At 36.7% G+C, this 21,792-nt stretch overlaps 2 protein-coding genes across 8 annotated transcripts in view; one reads left to right on the top strand and one right to left on the bottom strand.

Annotated features, from left to right (window-relative positions):
* LOC127848622 (uncharacterized) overlaps positions 1-6,108 on the top strand; it is a 44,361-nt gene extending 38,253 nt beyond the window's left edge. The window contains exons 13-14 of one of the 4 annotated variants that reach the window (XR_008034602.1): positions 1-5,701; positions 5,967-6,108. Coding sequence is in view for 1 of the 4 variants with exons in the window: in XM_052381187.1 (XP_052237147.1) it covers positions 1-3,431 (3,431 nt within the window). In the remaining 3 variants the exon portion in view is untranslated. The other 3 variants (XR_008034601.1, XR_008034603.1, XM_052381187.1) reach the window with 3 other exon arrangements.
* The window catches only part of LOC127848621 (sterile alpha motif domain-containing protein 9-like), a 23,039-nt gene continuing 7,348 nt past the window's right edge, over positions 6,102-21,792 (bottom strand). For all 4 annotated transcript variants that reach the window (XM_052381184.1, XM_052381186.1, XM_052381185.1 and 1 more), the window contains exons 4-10: positions 21,588-21,792; positions 21,225-21,283; positions 16,536-20,881; positions 16,231-16,369; positions 11,027-11,131; positions 10,118-10,315; positions 6,102-8,590 (exon numbers count right to left, since the gene is read on the bottom strand). In XM_052381184.1, the coding sequence (XP_052237144.1) occupies positions 8,544-8,590; positions 10,118-10,315; positions 11,027-11,131; positions 16,231-16,369; positions 16,536-20,881; positions 21,225-21,283; positions 21,588-21,792 (5,099 nt within the window). In that variant the 3' untranslated portion in view covers positions 6,102-8,543. The remainder of the gene's footprint in view (positions 8,591-10,117; positions 10,316-11,026; positions 11,132-16,230; positions 16,370-16,535; positions 20,882-21,224; positions 21,284-21,587) is intronic.

Genomic DNA, 21,792 nt, shown 5'->3' on the forward strand with positions numbered 1-21,792 from the left:
ATGGAATGTCACAAGGTTCACGAAAAGGGTCATCCAAGGCATCCCATCGCAGGTCGTATGAGTCAAGTATGAGCCAGAAACTAAGTGATATTGAAAGAGAAATTCGGGAGGAGGAGCGTCGTAAGAGGAGAAAAAGAAAAGGTGATAGGCGGAAAAAATTTAATTCGCGGGTTCAGCCAATTTTTGAGCCAATATCAAATAATGTGCTGAAAATGAATTCCTATCAAATGAAAAATTTTATGAACAGAAGAAGACGTAAGAGTGATTCTTCTGATATAAGTATGGGTTCTGGGCTAAATGGTTTTCCTTTTGGCCCTAATAAAAATCACCAAGATGTTCAGAGCAACGGACACATGCAATCAAATATTTCTGAGTCAAATAGCATTTCAGAAATTGAGCTACCTCAAGCCCAACCTAAGCTGCCAGATTTTTCTATTTTCACTGCCAAATGCGAACTGCCTTCTTCAGAAAACATGCAAACGGATACCAATACAAAGTCAAATTATGAACAAGTGAAGGGGGACAATTCAACATCCAACACTGCCAATTTCAAAGGAGCTAATCCCTCTCCAAGTGGTAGCTTTAGAAGAGGCCGTCGTCGGGAGGTGAAACTTGAAATGACGGAAACCAGTTTTTACCAGGAAGACGAGGACAAAATTGAAATGGGAGGTAATCAGGTCATTCATGCTGAAGAGAACTGCAAAGAAACAGGGGAGGTCACCAATCTGCAGGAGTTAGGTCCCTTGGTGAATGAAATATTTGCACAAGCTAGAGCCAGTGCAGGTGCTGGAAGAAATTCGGGGCAGAAAGATCTAATGGGCAGTAGTAGACTAGGGTCTGCATCGAGCAGGGGTAGTAAAGGAAGCCAAGGAAATGCGAGGGACTTCAAGTATGCGAATACAAAAGTTAACCTCCCTCCTGAGGTACCTAGAAATGACACAGAAAAGGCCTCAAGAAAGAGACCATTCTCTGGTGACTATGTATTGACTGCAAAACGCAATACAGCGAAGAGAGAGCATGAAACACGGAAATCCCAGTCTCAGCCAAACAGCAGAGTGTCTTCTGCAACTTCAAATCATAAACAACAGATTGGGCATAATGGGAAAATGAACTTTTATGATGGTCAAAGTTGGTCGCGGTTTTTAAACAACAAAGGATATTGTGCCGGTGATTTTTTTGGTCCTATAGGTAACCAACCTGATGTGGTAACAAACTATCACTCAAATAGCTTTTTTTCCTCTCCTGCCAATTATTTTCAATTGAATCCTATAGACTTTTATCCTGCACATCAGGGTCCCTTCCCTGGTCAGTTGCAGTTAACAGAGAAAGGTCATGCCATATCTAATGGACACTCAGAAAGTATCAGTGGATGTGGAGCCAGTACTGGCTTCAATCTAGCCGATAAAAGTACATTTGGTGATAAACCGCAATACTCACCAAGACCTTACACTAACCCATACAGAAATCTCGAACACCAAGCTGCAGCTATGGATAAGGAATCTAATTTGCAAGCGACTATAGACCTTCCAGAAGTTACTAATGCTGGTAAACAATATGTGGGCAAAAGACCTAATATAAAGGAAAAAAGAAAGTACCAAGACCTAGCTGAAGGTGATGTGTTAGGAAATGAGCCTGATGTACCGTTTGCAATCACTTCTGGGAATAGTTCTAGTGCTGATCAATGTTATATTCTGAGACCTTATACAAATCCATACAGAAAACAGGGTGATCCTACCCTTCATGAGGATGTGTCTAAAATACCAGGTGTAGAAAGGACAGATAATAAAGATATCAATAGAACAACGGAGGTTAATGTCTTGAATATTGAGCAGGAGCAAAAGGAAGAAATGCTCAATCAGAGGCCTTACACGAATCCATACCGAAAGCATAGGGGCCCGTCATTAGAGAATTCTGACATTTTTGACAATCCAGAGCGTATAGAAGTGACTGCAGAAGTGCATAGATGGTCGGCGATGAATGATGAGACTGTTGATATTCTGAATGTGGAAGCAGAACACTGTATGCATTGTGGAGCCGATAAAAATCGTCCTGAAAATGTTGACATTCTTGATATAGCTGCTGAGCAGATGGCATTAAGTGCCGATACCAAGAAATGTGTGCAAAATGATCTCGCTTGTGTTGGTTGTAAGACTAAGTGTGCAGAAAATAATAAGGGATCTAAGTTTACTAGTGGTAATAATTTTGTAATTGAATCAACAGTGAAAGAAAACCAAAATGTTGTAGAAGGTCTGGATGATAAGAAAGCTTTAAAGAATAAACGTGACCGAATTGATAAACAGTCCTTGGATTATGTCAGTGAAAAGCAAGGAAAATTGCATGAAAATCATGCTAAAGTTGGAAACAAAAAGGATACGAAACAAAAAATTAGTGAAACAAGTTCACCAAGACCAAAAACTCCCAAATCAAAGTTGCCAAATGCCGAAGAAGTAAATAATGTCAGTGATAATTGTGAAATAATAAAAGCATCAAGTCCCTCCAAAGGGTTGGGTGAAAGTCCTAATAAAACTTATATTTCTCCTAGGACGAAAGGCCTAGAAACAGAACGAAACGCTTTCAATGTGGCAAAAGTGAATGCTCTTAAAAAAGAGCCAAAAGAGAAGGTAAGTGCATTTGATGGATCTGGGTCAAAAGGGAAACAAATTTTAACAAATCATGCTTTTAAAGATGCCATAAGCAACGGAGCCTTAGTGTTGACCAAAGGCCATAAAGGTACAGGGTTATTTACATTTAATAAAAGTAAACTGGATAATTTGCCAGTTGCATCAAAGTCAAAACAAAAGCCTCCAATTAAGGAGGACAATCTTAAAGGCAAAGTTAAGCAAATAGCGCAGGATAATGACGTTAAAATGAATGGTGATACTCAACCTGTGAATCCTAGAAGTGACCAAGTGATTCAAGGAGCTAATGGTGCTACCAGAGAAACTAAGGCTAAGGGAATATTGACAGGTCCCATAAATCCACCACTGAAAACGTTTCCAGAGTCAGATCAACGGGATAAAGCAATGCATGTACCAATATCTGAGGAAGGACAAGAGCGGAAAAATGTTCTTCTGCCTCCAAGACGACGATTGGGATCTCAAGGGTCTGGGTCAACGAGTTCAAGGTCAACAAGTGCAATTACGAGGTCATCGGGTACAAGCCGTAATGATAACAGTGACAGTTTCACTACTCAGAACTCTGGCAACTTGAAATTGGGATTAAACAATGAGAACTTTAAACCTCCACCAAAGGAAAAGAATGCAGCAAAATCAAAGCCGCCTCCCGAGCGTTCGGTAGGAATGTTTGACTTCCTGGAATGTGATGACTTTGATTCAGAATACGATGATGTTTCTACCGACAATCTGACGGACACTTACACATGTACAGACAACGATGATGATTTGACAGAAGTGTCTTCACTTCCGTGTTGATTTGAACTTTACAGTAGGATTTTACAGTTCAGTTATGTAATTCAAACAATGTTTCCTATATTCAGTTATTATGATTACCTGACACACCCTGTGTTCTATAATAAGTGCTAAATGTGCCTTTAAATGTGCACATAAATATAACTACTGGTAGAATATATTGTTGTTTTTAAATGTTAAACTTTCTTGTTATATGCTCACCTTAGCAAAGCGTGCTCATGTTGAGCTATTTGGCATACCATTTTGCCCGTCAACCGTCTCTCTGTGCATATGTCGAAGAAATTTTTCTTTGACGTATTCAAATTATGGGTAGAATATGACACAAATTCACAGACATTTTCCTTAGGTGGTCTTCTATAAATTTGTTCAAATTATTTAGGATTGTTGATAAATAAGGTCACTGGCCCCTAAAATAACATGAAAATGAAAATCTAAAAGCACACGACCCCATGAGTTAAATATTTGGTATGTAGCATTCTATTATTGTCATTACGCAGTTGTTTCAAGTGATGCCACTGGGATCAAAACCGTCTGCGCACCACGTTTACTTAGAACTTATGAAGGGAATTGCTTTTAAAATGTTTTCTGTAACTGCAAAGCCAAAGGCTTTCATTATTGGTTTAAAGCATAATAGTTTGTTCAAATGATTCCCCAGGGGTCTTGTCATGTGCACCAGTTTTACATAGCCTTATATGTGGAAAAGTATATACAATAAAAATCTCATTGTCTAAAGTCATTAAGCCCATTGCTTTCATCATTGGTATTTGGCTACAGGCATCATCCAGAGGACCTCTACAAAGTTTCTCAAATTATGATATACATTGTATTTATGGTATAAACCCTGTGGTCGTCAGTTTTACATATACTTATGTAGGGAATGCCTTTTCAATCTTCTGGTCATAAGTCACAAATGACATGGTTTTATATTTGGTATGTAGCATCCTCTAGAGGGTCTCTACAAAAATTGGTTAAGTTATGCATCAAAGGTAAAAACTGGCCCCGCCAAGGGGGTCTCCAGTTTGACACCAGGAAAAGCTTTAAAACTCTTCTTGAATAAAATCCTGAAGCCATGGCTGTCATATTTGGCATGTGGTATCATCTTGAGGTCCTCTGCGAAGTTTTTTCAAATTATGCGCCTGGGGTCAACAGTGGCCTCGCTCTTGTGTCATCAGTTTTACTTTGACTTATCTTTGAAAAAATCTAGAGGCCCTTAACACAATTCACTAAAATAATTCCCCAAATTTATAGTATGAACATAGAGGAATATTTTATAACTCTAAACCAATAAGGCCCAGAGCTTTGATCTTTAGTGCAAAAGATCAGTTAGTAGTCCTTTACAAAGCTTGTATTAATCATGCCTTAGGAATCAAAACAGGCTACGCCTTATGAGGAACATGATAATATAAAGACTGCAGCGGCAAAATAAATTTAAAAATCTCTAAATGAAAACGGTTCAGTAGTGTAAATATTAGTAGGTAACATCTTATATCGGTCCTATGTTAAGTTTGTTCAAGTCATGCCTCTGTAGTTATAGTTGCCCCAAAATCTGGGTCTGGATTTAACTACCAATTTTTAGACTTAAGGCAAACACTGATAAACCTGTGAATGATGCCGCATACCAATTTTGGAAGCTCTGTGCTTCATTGATTAAGACAAGGAGATTTTTAACTTTTCAAGCTAACATTTAAATTTGACATATAATTAAATAGCTCTCATTACACAATTAGATAAGGACACTTTATTTAGGACATACGCTACGTGTGTAGCTTGTATAATTGCAAACGCTCTACACATGTTTCTTTGTTCTACGTCTATTCTTTTTTCTTATGTCTTTAATAGTGTTGATGAATACGATGGTTCTGTATAGCTCTTTTTTACAGTTTTTCAGGTGAGCTTTCAAGAATCTGATTGTTAATTTATTTTCAGTTGCGGCATTTTTATGTCCCCCACTATAGTAGTGGGGGACATATTGTTTTTGCCCTGTCTGTTGGTCTGTCTGTTGGTCTGTCTGTTTGCGCCAACTTTAACATTTTGCAATAACTTTTGCTATATTGAAGATAGCAGCTTCATATTTGGCATGCATGTGTATCTCATGAAGCTGCACATTTTGAGTGGTGAAAGGTCAAGGTCATCCTTCAAGGTCAGAGGTCAAATATATGTGGCCAAAATCGCTCATTTTATGAATACTTTTGCAATATTGAAGATAGCAACTTGATATTTGGCATGCATGTGTATCTCATGGAGCTGCACATTTTGAGTGGTGAAAGGTCAAGGTCATCCTTCAGGGTCAGAGGTTAAATATATGTGGCCCAAATCGCTTATTTTATAAATACTTTTGCAATATTGAAGATAGCAACTTGATATTTGGCATGCATGTGCATCTCATGGAGCTGCACATTTTGAGTGGTGAAAGGTCAAGGTCATCCTTCAAGGTAAGAGGTCATATATATGTGGCCCAAATCGCTTATTTTATGAATACTTTTGAACTATTGAAGATAGCAACTTGATATTTGGCATGCACATTTGGAGTGGTGAAAGGTCAAGGTCATCCTTCACAAGGTCAAGGTCATCCTACAAGGTCAAACATCATATAGGGGGACATTGTGTTTCACAAACACATCTTGTTTTAGAGATAGTTTAATTTTCTCTGATATGACATCAATAAAAAAAGTATTTGAAAGGTTTTCTAGTATTTTAATAAACTTCACATTAAATTACAACACATAATAAATGTTTCCATGCTTCACAAAACAAAAGTAATTAATTCACATAAATTAATATGATTTATATCTGAAAATTTCGAGGACTGCATGTAGGTATAACGTGAAACTCAGCAAGTCTTGTAAGAATACTTGGTTTAACATAAGAATGTTGCAATGCACCAAATTGGATATAACTTGCAAAAACAATCTAAAGTATCCTCTTGAATAGTCATTTGTTTTTACAAAAATAATTAAATACAAAATCTGAAAGGAGTTTGTGTCAATTACATGCAATGCCCAAATAAAGTATGGCATTTTAAACTGAAAATTATAGACTAAAACTGGTGCGGTTCATACAATTGCCAGTTTCACCACTGCCATGTAAATACTCATTATAAATAAAAAAGACTAAACAAAGAGTCAAAACATTAGCTTTTGGCATTATCTTCGTGCATGCGCTGTTAATTTACAAGTTACTCGGCCAATTTTGATTTCAAAGGAGATCAAGGTATGATATTCGCGTATTGTGTTCGAGACCATTACACGAATCTTATTTATGACCATTTTAAGGGAATATAAAATACGTGTTTCATATACTCAACTTCTATCTTTTAACAAGGTATGAACAAATAAGTAATAATAAAATGGCATTTATTTGAAGAAAATAATCATAGGTTTTATTGATTTTAATTCATCTTCAATTGTTAAACTGTTTGATGAAAAACGTCACAAAAGCTTTCACCCGAAAGCAACATCATCGATAAGTTATATTGTTGTCAAGATGGACGTACAGCAAGAATTGATAATACATAACAAGGAAATAATTCTCGTTAATAATGTAAATAAAGCACAACAACACAATCAGCAGAAACAACAATATTACAACATAGTTACACATGTTATCATCATCAATTACCTGTAGAAATAAGTATTGTATTAAGTTTATATTATGTGAAAATTATGTACGCGTTCATATTTAAACGTGTTATATTATTGAAGATAGTTACGCCAGAGACGTAGATAACATTTTCTACGTCTCTGGTTATGCATAATTACAATCTAATTCAATATATATAATTCAGTTTATGCTTTTTTATATGTGTATTCATACACAATGTCATGTATATGCAAATCACTATTTGAGGTACAACATACAAATATATAAACGTTACCATCAATTATATCGTCATTTTATTGATTGACGCTACCGTAGTGTTTATATAAATATCCAAATATTGCTTCTGACAAACAACATTTCCGCATCAAACAAGCCTACATAAAAAATAATGCGTATTTTGTGCGTTAAGTCGCATGGATAAGTATAACACATCCAGTTACTAACACACTGACAATTATACAAATAAAACACACAATATAAATACATCATCAAATAAATTGATTATCAAATGGCAAGATCAAACGATCATAAACGATTATTAATCGCTAATAACACGTGCATTACTAGTTAGTAACAAACATTATACTTTTGCAACATGTTTCTAGAATGCTTGTTATCATGTAAAAATAAAATATTATAAACAATAAAATCTTTCAGCTCGTAAAGAATATCCAACGCGTCACTTTTAAGAAATTTTCAGATTTACACATTGTTTTAAAAATGTCTTCGGGGAATTGGAATCGCAATCCGGGCAAATGTATTATTAACATGATAGGCCATTGGCCCGTAGATTTGACATTTGATAGATAAAGGTATAGGTTGAACATGTTTGACCTTTTTTTGTTACGTTGACCTTTGATCCATCTTACATTTTTTGACACGCATTGTCTCCACATTGTGATAATTGGTTGCAATTCATTTAAACATTTCTTGATAAAATGAAATAGTCCGAAAAAACTACATAATCCCTATATTTGACAAATCACCTTTTATTATGACTGTTGAGCTGTGAACACAGGTGTTGCACATAAAACGCCGTCTCCACATGTTAATCGATCGTGTCCATTTATTTTAAGATTTCTTGAAAAAAAGATGTGCGAAATAATCGGATGGACGGACGCACATAACAATTAATCACCATTGTGGCAGCTATACCGAATTTTCATTTTAACTTATGATTTTAACTGAATGGCTTAAAACAAAGTTGTTTACGTATAAACCATACAATTGAGAAAATCCTATTCAAACAACTCGTAATAAAACATTTTGACTTAAAAAGACGAACAGCATAATTTTAACACAAAATAACATGATTATAATAATAGCAGCAGGAAAGTAAATGAGCTATTCTTGCATATAAAATTCATAGGTTTAAAAAACATCAACAGTTTAACAACAAGTCTATAATATTAATCGATCCTTCACATAGAAAACAAGGCACACACATATATTAGCATTATCTTGTATAACATGTTAGATTATCATTTTCCCAGTAAGAAAAAAAAACACTGAACATTATTTCTTATTCTTCTTCCTCTTCTTCTTTTTCCTATAGACGGACCCTGAAAGAATAATATATCATTAATCAATCGTTTGGTTTTGTCAGAGGTTAAATAAGTCTTAATGAGGCATTTCAATGATTTCAAAAAGAACCTTTTCCAGAGGTGTCGTGGGTCTATACGAACTACGCCTTCTCAAAGCATACCGCGAAATATAAAATAACTATATAAATATCGTCATCAATTATGTTGCAAATTATATTTCAGTTAAAAGCAATGTAACCTTATACAAGCAAAACATATTTAGGACCAAGATATTTTCGACAATCTCAAACAAGTGGTAATACAATTCTCTCTTATTATTGTAAGTTATATGCAATTTTACTTTTAACACGCATGCATCGTAAAAAACATACATTTACTACACCATGCGAATATTAGATTGGCGAAAGCTTACATACCATTCGGTAGAATTCTCCCTACCACGTGCATTTGTAGTTTAAATACTTCATTAAAGAACTGTGCGTATTTCATGAAAACGTATGACATGACTACATATTGTTAACTTATATGGAATAACAATCATAACACAATGATAAATTGGCAAATATTAAACAAAAGTCAACATAAGAAACATGTCATGTAAGTCTACGGTGCAAGTCATAAAACTAAAATACTTGAGGTCAATTCTCCACGCCAATAAAAACCTCATGCTCACATACATGTTTTAGTACTTACCTTTTCAATACAACATACCTGCATGTCAAACGTGTAATATAAGCTCAATATTGCGATATTCAAATATTGCATGTAGACTATAAGTTACACAATTACAAGCACATATGATTATATATTGCAATTTACTTAGAAGTTATTATTTACATCAACAACTATGTGTAAATTATTCGTGTGATGAAATTATCTTCTTTAACAACAGTCCGATTACTTGCGCTTTTAATTAAGTATTCAGTGCAGAAATATCTTATTTCAATTTTTCAGATGTTTCAGCAGTTTCATAATAAGAGTTCAGCAGATGGAGTAATATTTTAACCAGATGGATCAAAATCTCATTCCCAACCATATATGTAGATGGGTTATCTTGGAGATTGGTAGCTGTACGTAGGTTACTACGTTAAAGCCAAGTTAGTTATAAATAATTGACATATTTTCTGGGAGTTTTGTAAGAAGGGGCCTACCAGGTGAAAATAATCCGTCATGCGCGATTTTGTCAGTCAATTGTTACTAACGTAACTTAAACGTAGCCCCCGAATACACATACCCCCCCCCCGATTCTTTTAAACCGACTCTACGCAAATATTGTGTTATTTGCGATAAAGATCCGCTAATATAACGGTATACACGCAGGTACATTCATTTACTAAATCTTCATGATGGTATGATACATAAATGTTATCTATAGGTCATACATTTATATGATACATGAACTAAATTAAGCGTATTTACTGACAGAAGAAGTGAAACATTATATGTATATTATATTTTGAGCGAAAAGGTACTTTTTTAGTGAAACAATGCATGCAGCTTTATATGAACATTTTATTTTAAGCCAAAATGTATCAATCAGCTTACCTGACGCATTCTGTTCATTGGTACTGTTTGAGACCGTCTCGGTTCTTCCAGAAATAGTTAATTCCTGTGCGCTTGATGCTGTTGCTGATGCTGTTAATTCTGCGTGCGATATAACAGCATTGGTAGGTGTTTGGCTACGATTATAAATGACTTCACTACCTTGAATAGCATCCCTCTCTTGTTTTGTTGACGCCGAAACTAGATAAAATGTAGGAAGCTCCCGTATTAAATAAGTACATTTTACTTACCAACACAGCGTGAATGTCATATAAACTAAGACTTAAACAAACATATAAATTAATTACCTTGTCGTTAAAATTGTTTGTAAATTGAGAATAATGTACTAGTTATCAGAGATTGCGGTTGCTAAGTCAGATTTAACAGGAAACACTGTTGTAGAACACTACAGTTAATTTGGAAGAACATCCGTATTTACAAGTCAAATAATAGCTTAGTACTAGCACTCATCGGAATGTCAGGATTTCTGTTTCAAACAATACATGAAGACCAGAAAGCATTCATATAATGTTTTACTTAAAAGTTCAATATTGAACAATCAATTGCAAGTTGGGCACCAATAAACAGGAAACATGGCTATACCAAGAAACCATGTAATCCATGGAAGCTTTCTGCAAAAAACGTGTTAAGTGGAAACCACTGGTTTATCTTGAAAACAGTGACAATGACATTGACTCTACAAGTCTCTGCGTGTAAAGTACCAAAACAAACATTTTAGCATAATATCCCCATCATAACCGAAGTTCTGGAATTTATATAAACAGTGACTTTGGCCATGATCCATCTGTCTCCCAATTCAATCTGAGGCAAATTCTTCATTTATCTGGAATGAACCTGAATTCAAGTTGATCACAAAATACATGATATAATAAAGAAATTTTTTATACGTACTACAAACATCATGGGCATATTTTCCTGCGGTTTCAACTGTATCAAATTCGGCGACACGCGATCCAGAATCCGAAGAAGAAATGTTATCAATACGAGGTGATGATTCTGGAAACCAAAAGATAACCATTGAAGAACACGGAGTAAATATAAACAAGAGGGCCAAGATGGCCCTTGTTCGCTCACCTGAGAGGAGTCAGTTAATTCAATCTTTACCAAACATCAAACTTGACCTAGATATTTTCCAGACAAACATCCTGGTCAAGTTTCATTATTGAACCAAAACTCTGGCATATGGAGTGATTTTGTTTTTGTAAGATTTGACCTGGTGGCCTATATTTTGAGTTGACCCCCCTTACCAAACATCAAACTTTGCTTACAAAAATAAATATTATGACCAAGATTCATAAAATCTGAAACAAAATTGTGACTTCTAGAGTCACTGGGGGCTGACGAGGTCAAAGCGTAGTCCGTTTCGCTACGACGTCGGGTATATGTTTTACTACGAAAACATTGTGTAAATACACTACTTAATCAGGCGAGCTTCATCTTTTCTGGTGTTTATGGATTAGAGAACGGAACATCCAGTAATGGTAGGTACTTATTTTCAATAACAAACTAATAACAAATGCGCGTAGTTGCAACCTTTAAATTCATTTTGAGCTAAAATCGAAATATTTCGATTTGAAGCAATGCATAAGGTGGTTATTCTGTGAAAATATCCAATTACGGTAACTTAAATGAAATAAAACTACATGTTACTTTGATTCAGTGAACATTTCACATTTTAAAGTACAAAACAGGTTACGAACATATATTTTAATCATTCAAATGCTTTGTTTCGAAGGAAATTACAAGTCGCTTTATGTATAGGTTTCGCACAGAGTATGTATTGGTTGCGCAACGAAGTACAAATATAATGTATAGGTTGCTCAACGAAGATTCTGTGTTCATTTCAGGACATATCACATGCAGTTTGCAGTTACTGCAGACTGCTATTTTTCAGCGCAAAAGATGCCGTGCTTCACTGTGCGCATTAACATCCAAACGAAAAAGTTGAACTCGGTGAAAGCCGGCACAGTCCCGGCAGAGCCCCGGTATACCGTCACTACGCCGGCACTTACCGGGGCTATAACGGCATCAAACTCCGGCAGAACTGCGGCAAAGCCCCGGTTTAACCGTGGACAACCGGGGCTCCACCGGGAAAGTATTCAAATGTTTAATACATCCGTGATGAACCAGGAGTTACCGGGAAGGACCGGCAATGACCGGCTTGGCACTGGAAACAACCGGGACTTCACCGGAAAAAACCGGGACGGCACCGTCAGAGCACCGGTTTACTTATGTAACGTAGCTATAAAGAGACTCTGCCGGCATTCACCGGGGCTCCACCGGGGCGTTGCCGTGCCTCTGCTGGAGTGTGTTTGGGCACCGGTGGAGCTAAGGTGCCGTCCCGATTCTTCCCGGTACAGTCCCGGTTGTTCCCGGTGCCACGCCGGTCGTTGCCGATCCTACTTGGTGACTCCCTGTTCATCCCGGAGGTATTAAACATTTTAATACTTCCCCGGTGGAGCCCCGGTGGAGCCCCGGTGGTCCCCGGTCGTCCACGGTTCATCCCGGTGGAGCACCGGATCATCCCGGTAGGGCCCCGGTTCATCCCGGTAGATGCCTGATCACGCACTGGGGCTCCGCCGGCATCATAGTGAGACTGGGCCTTAACCGCATTGTAACACGAGGTAAATTTACCGGCCGTCATGTACGCAGTAAACAATAACCTGTGACAGAAACCCACTGCCACACCTTTACAACAATATACTTGTTATTCAATTGCGGATTTGTGCCATTGGGGTTCTACTTTCCACACCTTACGGCTGTTACAGGTGTGGATTTTACAGGTAAAATCATGTATACGAACATATATATGGATTTTCGTTTCCTTTGGCCTTGTCGTGAATTTAATTATATCATAATAATGTGCATTACCATGTTGACTGTGCGCTTCGGATCATGTTGTGCCGTTGTTACTACCTCTTTCTCAAAGGAAACATCCCGCCACTCAATGACTCTATATTAAAAAAAACTTCTCTTTATTTTGCCTTCGAGAGATAACCAATACGTCTTCTGTGAGAAACGCATACATGCTAAAGCGTTGTCGTAGCGAGGCATATACGTATACTGTCAGAGACATGATCACGCCTAATAAAAGTAATAATAATAGCCTTTACTTCTGATTACTGGGTCACCCTACATATTTCTAAACACACAAGTGGCTTCACGATACATAGATCAATTTGGAAATTGTAAAATTGTGTCATTTAACACAGTTGTAAACCTAAATTGCATTTTTTTAAGTGAAACTTTACTTCGGTTTGATAAATCAGCGGTATATTTCATGTTTAACCGCATAAACCAGACACATCTTGGATTATAATTTGATGTAACAGACCTATGAAATTTCATTGTGCTTAAATTCAGAGTTTTGTCAGTAGAAAAGCATAATCTTACATGTTTTAAACACAATTTTCTACTAATCCGTTATCGATGTCATGTGTATTTTAACAATGTTTTCGTAGTAAAACATATACCCGACGTCGTAGCGAAACGGACTACGCTTTGACCTCGTCAGCCCCCAGTGAGAGTGTATACAAGGATTTTGTGTAATATAATGAAAATTTGGACAAACTAAGGCCAATAATTATGGCATTAATTATGTGATATATATAAAACCAATATTTTCACCAAGTTTCATGATGATTGGGCAAAAAATGTGACTTCTAGAGTGTTCACAAGCTTTTATATAAAAATAAAAAAAATGCCCCCCCCCCCCCCCCCGCCGGCCGCGTTATTCAACTGACCAGAACCATTTTCAAACTCAACTCTCATATCAAAGAAATAAATGTTCAGACCAAATTTCATAAAAATTGGGACAAAAATATGAGTCTTCACATGTTTTCACTATATACATATAGAGAAAAACGCCCCGCCCACTGGCGGCCATGTTTTTTTCCGATATGGACCATTTTCGAACTCGCCCGAGATATCAATAAAACCAATGTTTAGCCAACTTTCATTATGATTGGGCAAAAATTGTGACTTCTTGAGTGTTTACAAGGTTTCTCTATAGCCAAATACGTAAAAGAGCCCCCGGCAGCCATGTTATTGAACTGACCAGAACCATTTTCGAACTCTACTCTCATATCAAGGAAACAAATGTTCTGACCAAATTTCATGAAAATTGGGCCAAAAATGTAACTTCTAGAGTGTTCACATGTTTTCACTATATACAAATAGAGAAAAATGCCTCGCCCACTGGCGGCCATGTTTTTTCACCGATCAGGACCATTTTCGAACTCGTCCGAGATATCAATAAAACCAATGTTTTAACCAACTTTTATGATGATTGGGCAAAAATTGTGACTTCTAGAGTGTTTACACGGTTTCTCTATAGCCAAATTAGGAAAACTGCCCCGCCCACTGGCGGCCATGTTTTTCAACGGACCGAAACCACTTTTGAACTCAACCAACATATTATTAAGACAAACATTTTGACACAGTAACATGAAGATTGGGCATGATATGTGACTTCTAAAGTTTTTACAAGTTTTTTTCTTTTTTTTGACCTAGTGACCTAGTTTTTGACCCGGCACGACCCAGTTTCGAACTCGACCGAGATTTCATTGGGAAAAAGCTTCTGACCAAGTTTCATGAAGATCGGACAACAAATGTGACCTCTAGAGTGTTTACGAACAAATGTGGACGGACGGACGGACAGACGACGGACAAAGACCGGTCACAAAAGCTCACCTGAGCAATCAGGTGAGCTAAAAAGATGCAATGATTATAATACACACATGTCAGATGGATAACAAAGTTATAAGGTGTTCAAAACATCTACATGATAAATTCCATTTTTGATTGATTCAATAAGAAAATTCTATCAACTTGACCATAATATTGTTTCATGATCCTAGGCGTAAGCTTTCTTGAGGTATCATCCAAAAACCATTTTACTGTGTCAAGTAACCGTGACCTTGACCTAGTGACCTGAAAGTCAATACGGGTCATCTGCAAGTCATGATCAATGTACCTATGAAATTTCATGATCGTAGGCATAGGCCTTCTTGAGTTATTATCTGGAAACCATTTTTCTAAGTTGAAACACCGTGACCTTGACCTTTGACCTAGTGACCTGAAAATCAATAGGGGTCATCTGCGAGTCATGATCAATGTACATATGAAGTTTCATCATCCTATGCATAAGCGTTCTTGAGTAAAACAAGTGTTCTATTTTGGGTCACCTCAATGTACCTATGAAGTTTCATGATCCTAGGCGTAAGCGTTCTTGAGTAATCATCCGGAAACCATTTTTCTAAGTTGAGTAACCGTGACCTTGAAATTGGACCTAGTGACCTAAAAATCAATAGGGGTCATCTGCAAGTCATGATCAATGTACCTATGAAGTTTCATGATCCTAAGCATAAGCGTTCTTGAGTTATCATCCGGAAACCATTTTACTATTTCGGGTCACCTTGAGCCAAATAGGGAAAACTGCCACTATAAACATATAAAGAAAAATGCCCCGCCCACTGGCGGCCATGTTTTTTCACCGATCTGGACCATTTTCGAACTCGTCCGAGATATCAATAAAACCAATGTTTTGACCAATTTTCATGATGATTGGACAAAAATTGTGACGTCTAGAGTGTTTACAATGTTTCTCTATAGCAAATAGGGAAAACTGCCACTATATACATATAGAAAAAAATGCCCCGCCCACTGGCGGCCATGTTTTTTCACCGAGCTAAACCATTTTCGAATGTGACTTCTACAGTTTTTACAAGGTTTTTCTTTGTTTTGACCTAGTGACCTAGTTTTTTACCCGGCACAACCAAGTTTCGAACTCGGCCGAGATTTTATTGGGGCAAAGCTTCTGACCAAGTTTCATGAAGATTGGACAACAAATGTGGCCTCTAGAGTGTTTACGAGCAAATGTTAACGGACGGACGTACGACGGACAAAGACCGGTCAGAAAAGCTCACCTGTGCAATCAGGTGAGCTAAAAATGAATACATGCAAGTATTGCATGCACTATATACTGTATAGTCTAACTATTTTATGAGTATATAGACAGTAAATAAATTAAGTGTCAAACATTGGACTTTTAAAAGAATGATAACAAATTAAGGAATTTGCCAAGTAAGGATTACCTGTTTCTCTGACATCGAAGGCAGTCGGGCCCTTCCAGGTAAATCCAAGAACAAAGGTCACCGGTCTGTTGCTTAGCCCGTCACAAGGGTAGTACGTTTTTATTTTGAACGTATGTTGTCGGTTATTGGAGTACTCGGCCTACAAACAAACCGTGTGATCATTGCAATTAAAAAGCGAGGGAGTAATTTCTTAAACCTATTGATTTTTTAAAGGCGTATATCATTTTACAATCGGTGTAGTATTTATATTGTTTTACATTTAAATGGACCATTGTGTACATTTTCGAAAAGGTTTATATGATTACCGTGTGTGAAATAAGATGACCATTTCCATCAACAATTCCATCTAGTCGCTGCAATTCGTCCTCGACAAACGATTCTCTCCAAAAATAATCCTTAAACACTGGCGGTCGCGTTCTTCCATTCGTCTTTTTTCGATCCATCCATTCTTTTCTTATTGATTCCAAATCAACAATATCATTTCCAGCTGTACCCTTTCCCAACGCATAGTAGTTCTTCGGTTTCTTCAGTCTGGATTGTTCTGTTGTGTTAATGAAATGGTTCTTGTCGTACTCGGTATCCCATTCTTTCATGACTTCCTCATAAACACTCCCGCTAACAAGACATTCCGAGTCTGTCTGAGTCCTTCGAAGCAGTGGCCAATGCAGCATTGCAAAGTATAAGTAAGCTTCAAGATATTTTCTGGGAAACTGCTTTTCCCTTTGCAATGTCAATAACTTGGTACTGTAGTTCAACAGAGTTATGTATTCTCTTTTATCACATATAGAGCGTTTTGATTTACTGGATCTATTGCAGAGCGTTATAATGCTGTGCCCGACGTAAACAAGTAGATCACGGATGTCTGTCATCTGTTTTATAACGTTCCCCGATAAATTTTGTTTGGCTTCATTGACCCGTTTTTCTAGTGCCTCCCTGTGTTTACGCTCTTTCGCCTGCATAGCATTCATAAGTGGTTTCAATCCAAGGCCAAATGTAAACTGGTACCTATCAACTTGTCCTCCATAAAAGCGTTCGTATCGCTCTCTAAGTTTTAATAACAGCGTTTCATCATCGTGTGGTACCGTGTAAAGAAATCGTTTAATTTGATAGTTCTTTTCTTCAAGTGAACGAAGAGATTGCTCCAAATGTTGTTGCCATGCGCTCCCGCACCTCACATGTTCAAGCCTTGGACACATTTGTAGTAACTCAAAGAATGGAGACTCATTAATGTTATCCTCTTTTTGTTGGAGAAAATTACACAGTTGAACACGTTCTTTGCAACACTCAAACCGATGAAATTGTTCTAGCAAATTGATTGCTGTTTTCACTTCCATATGAAAACAACTCATATTCGTATCGCCTTCCATCTTTATTGCCGCCTTTTGTCCATCCTTAAACTTTTCGACTGCCGAAAAGGCCAATTCAATAATGTTTGTGGCTTTCTCGTTGTCAATTGGTTCCCGTGTATCTAGTACATTTTCCATGTGTGCCTTGAATATTTGCCCGTACGTGTCAAGAAGATAGGAGTTGTCGGGTTTGATTGCTAATGACCTCTGAATCGCATTTTCTGCTTCTTCAAATTCTTTGATGTATATATTATATCTTGCTAGCTGCTGACCTACCATGGCGTCTTTTGTTATATCGAAACACCTGCACATGGTATCTAACACTGTTTGTCTCGGATTTTCAGTCTCCTGTTTTTCTAAGTCCAACACAAGATCAGAGAATTTTAGTCTTGTTTCTCTATTGTCAATTTCTTCCACTTGCCTTGTTTTGAAGAGACTGCAGACAATTTTAACAAACAATTTCGACATTGGATTCGCTTCATGCGCATGCTGAGCCACTAAACCCAAAACAAAATTGACAATGTATTCCAATGGTTTGTTCTGTTGTAACATGATTGACGAAATAATTGCTCTTGCCAGGGGTTGTGAAATAATTGAAATGCCTCCGATATTTTGATCAGTTTCCCGCTTGGTTATAAGCAGATCCATTGCAGGAGACACTTTCATGTTCCATACTGTTATATGCAAAGATAAGCTTTCTAATTCTCTACGTGTATGTGAAATACCAAACGGCAATTTGATTAAATTATCTATGTCTTGTTGTTCATTCATCATCTTATCAAAAACACTTTGAGGTATTGGGTGATCATTCTCGTATGATGAAACTAATGCTAAGTTTGTTAAAACTTCCTTTTCAAGGTCTGTCACATCTTTCAGGATGTTAGCGGTAAGTTCCATAATGTATTTTTCATCAAACGAATTTCTCATTACATTGAATGCAATAAGAGTTTTAACGTCGATGCCAGTTTTGTCTTCCAATTCCTTGTATTTCTTGTCAAACCATAACATTTCCTTTCCTTTCAAAGAATGAGTTAAAATATAATCATCAGAAAGTTGACCTTTTCCCTTTGAAATCTGACATCGACTTATCAATATTATTAGGCCAAACAACTTTCCGGGTGTTCCTGTTTTATACGCCAGCTCATATAATTTGGATTTTAGAAAGATAACTCCATCTTCACTTTTGTTGTCAACAAGAAGTAAAATAGGTTTTGTGTCTTCGACATCCTTAAAGTTTCGAAAACGTTCTATCTGTTCTATTGTTTTGTCGGAGATATGTTTCACAACACAACATCTAAAAGCATTTTGCGGGGATCTTTTAAATTGACTTAAGTGCCAGATAAGGTGCATTCCTAGTGTACTTCCTCCTGCACCTGGGTGATGTTTAATTTCGTGTGTTTCAAGAAGCTGCTCACCTTTATTTGACCTAAGAGCTTTGTTAATATCGTCTAAATGTCTCTTATAGCAGTTCCGTTCTCCTACATGATTATCGTAATAAAAATTCCACCAAGATGTACCACTTCCTTTATAAAACTTTTTCTGATGGTCCTTTTCATTTTCTTGCAGTTCTTTGTCACTCATCCTCTCAGCTTCAATTTCACACTCTTCGCCGCTCACAATGTCAATATCGGTGAGTTTTAAGTCAGTTCGTTCTTTGCTTGTCATTTCTACAACAACTGAGGTTAAGCTACTTGGCAATTTGCAAACAACATTTGAAGTCGGACGAAATACCGACCGCATGACATCAGACAAGAATTTCCAATCGTGGCCAACAAGAATACATCTGTCAATTTCGTTGTCCCCAACTTGTTTAGCAACGTCATTTCTGAGTTCTTTGCAGTTATCAGCATTTTGGGTCAATATAATGCATTCGTCCTGGAAAGAGGATGCCAACATTTCTCTTGCTATATAAAACATAGGTTCTTGGTCTGTCAACTCGCCATACAAAAGAAAAATTATTCGTGCTCTTCCTTTGGGAATCAACATACGTATTGTGTCCAAACAACTTTTCACGCCAGCAAGTCGTGATTTATTCCAGGATTTTAACTTCATCCTAGGTTGTGAAATCTCTGTATTACCATTACAATACACCCAAACTGGATTACTGGTGTTTTCGGTTTGAGCCTTATCTAAACAATTCTCTGCCGTCTTTACAGTAAAGACAGATCTGTCAGTTTCGACATCTTTCCTTAGATCAGGAGAGGCATCAAAGTCAAGAACGAATTTTGCGGAAGAAAATGCTGATGCCATACCGATGTCATTCCGAATTTCAACCTGATCGCTCATGTTTCCGCTTACAATAATGGGAATGTATTCATCTGTAACATATTTGCTTCCTTTTCCTGTGAGGTTCGACATGAGTGTTGTTCTTAATTCCGATGTTTCGATGAGGCATCCATTTACCTTGGTTTCAGTAATAATTCGTTCTTGTAATCGCATTTTGTATACATTCTCTACGTCAGAAAACATACACGTATCCCTACCAATTGATACAATTTCACACAAAATATTCTGATCATAAACGAATGTTACTTCATTTTGTGGTCCTTTTGGTGGAAACCTTAACGGAATCATCTCTTCGAAGGCATATAGTGATGACGGTACGACATCTATTTCATAAACAACATTTTCACTGTCTTCAATGGTTATAACCTGGATTTGGCGAATACATGACATAAGGAAAGGCAAATGCTCGCCATAAAAACACATTTTCATACATTTCGATATTTCCTCGTCAATCTCTTTCGTGTTCATTATATCTATGCCTACAATAGTCCCACATCTATCACCACCTGGCCTAATGCCAAAGTGTAAAGTTCCGTTCTTGCGTGCATTCATACAGGCCGCGAGAAAACGCAAAGTTTCTTTTGCAATCCAGTGTTTGCTAGGTAAATTGAATGAACGAAATTCATGAACCGGAACCAACAAATTACCTGTTTGTGGTTTTACAATTGCACCTTTGGAATATACTAATTTATTGCTAGGCCGATCAAACTCGCGTAACTGTTGTCGTCTAGTATTTGTTGTAATTCCTGCTCGCAGTTTGTTTTCTTTGATATCCTTTTGAAGTTTTTTAAGTGAATGGTCAATTCCTTTTCCATATTTGATGCTTCCTAAATATTCAGTGAAAACTTCTTTCAGTTCGGATGATTCCATTTCTTCAAAGGTGTTTGCAGTTATGGCTTCATCGCATATTGCTGTTTGGAAAATATCGCGTAGTTCTGGTTTTATAGCTCCCATTATGTTCCCGACGAATGAGGCAAACTCGTCCAATGTCATTGTTACAAAGTTGGCCTTTTCGTTTCCTATACATATATTTTGACAAAAAAACAACACTAAATAAAATAGTACCGTAAACAGATGACGTGTATGATACAAAACATAGTTTACTCATTTGTATAAAGATAATGTAAAATTGACTGTACATATTATCGTTCAATTGTAGTATTAACTTAATGGCAAAACAAACAAACACAGACATAAAATACATTTTTAAATAAATTTTATTAAAAAAAAATATATGTTACAATATTGTTTTTTATCAAGGTTGTTACTAATCTGTAACGAGCATTTTGTGAACGGATATATTGCAAATTGCAGCAATAATACAAATGTGTCTTGTTTCGTAACAACGTTAAATATATTTACCTTCTTTGTGAGACTGTTGTTTGGAAAAAGGCGATGACTTCCATGTTACGTCCCTAAAGCTATTAGACAATTGCAATTAGAGCGCAAATTTATGTTATGACAGATCAATCATATTCAATGACTAGTGCCTGCCAAATTGATATATTTTAATTGCAGTTGTAAAGTGGTAATTAGAATCAATATAATTAAACTAAGAGTTAATAATTAAATCGCTATTTGATATGATGTGTCTCAGTCTAATGTTAGATAAGAATACAAAAGAAGAGCTAAATCCGCAACCACCATGTTAGTTTTAATAAACGTTTATCTTGCAAAAATCCGTCTGCCTAATAGTGTTGGGTTATGTAGTTCACACATACAAACCTTGTGTCTCCTTCAACGAACGTACTTTTCGAAAATATCTGTAGGAAATATGTTTTAAGGACTGCAAATTCCAAATATCCACGGAGTTCGTCTTCTAAAGCAATATGAATTTCCTCACAAGAAATGTGACAGTTGGGACATTCTATCAATTTATGACGAAGAAAATTTAAAACGAACTCTTGCTCGATCTGCCGCAAGTATTCAT

Source organism: Dreissena polymorpha, chromosome 10 (assembly GCF_020536995.1).
Source record: "Dreissena polymorpha isolate Duluth1 chromosome 10, UMN_Dpol_1.0, whole genome shotgun sequence".
NCBI classification, from domain to species: domain Eukaryota; kingdom Metazoa; phylum Mollusca; class Bivalvia; order Myida; family Dreissenidae; genus Dreissena; species Dreissena polymorpha.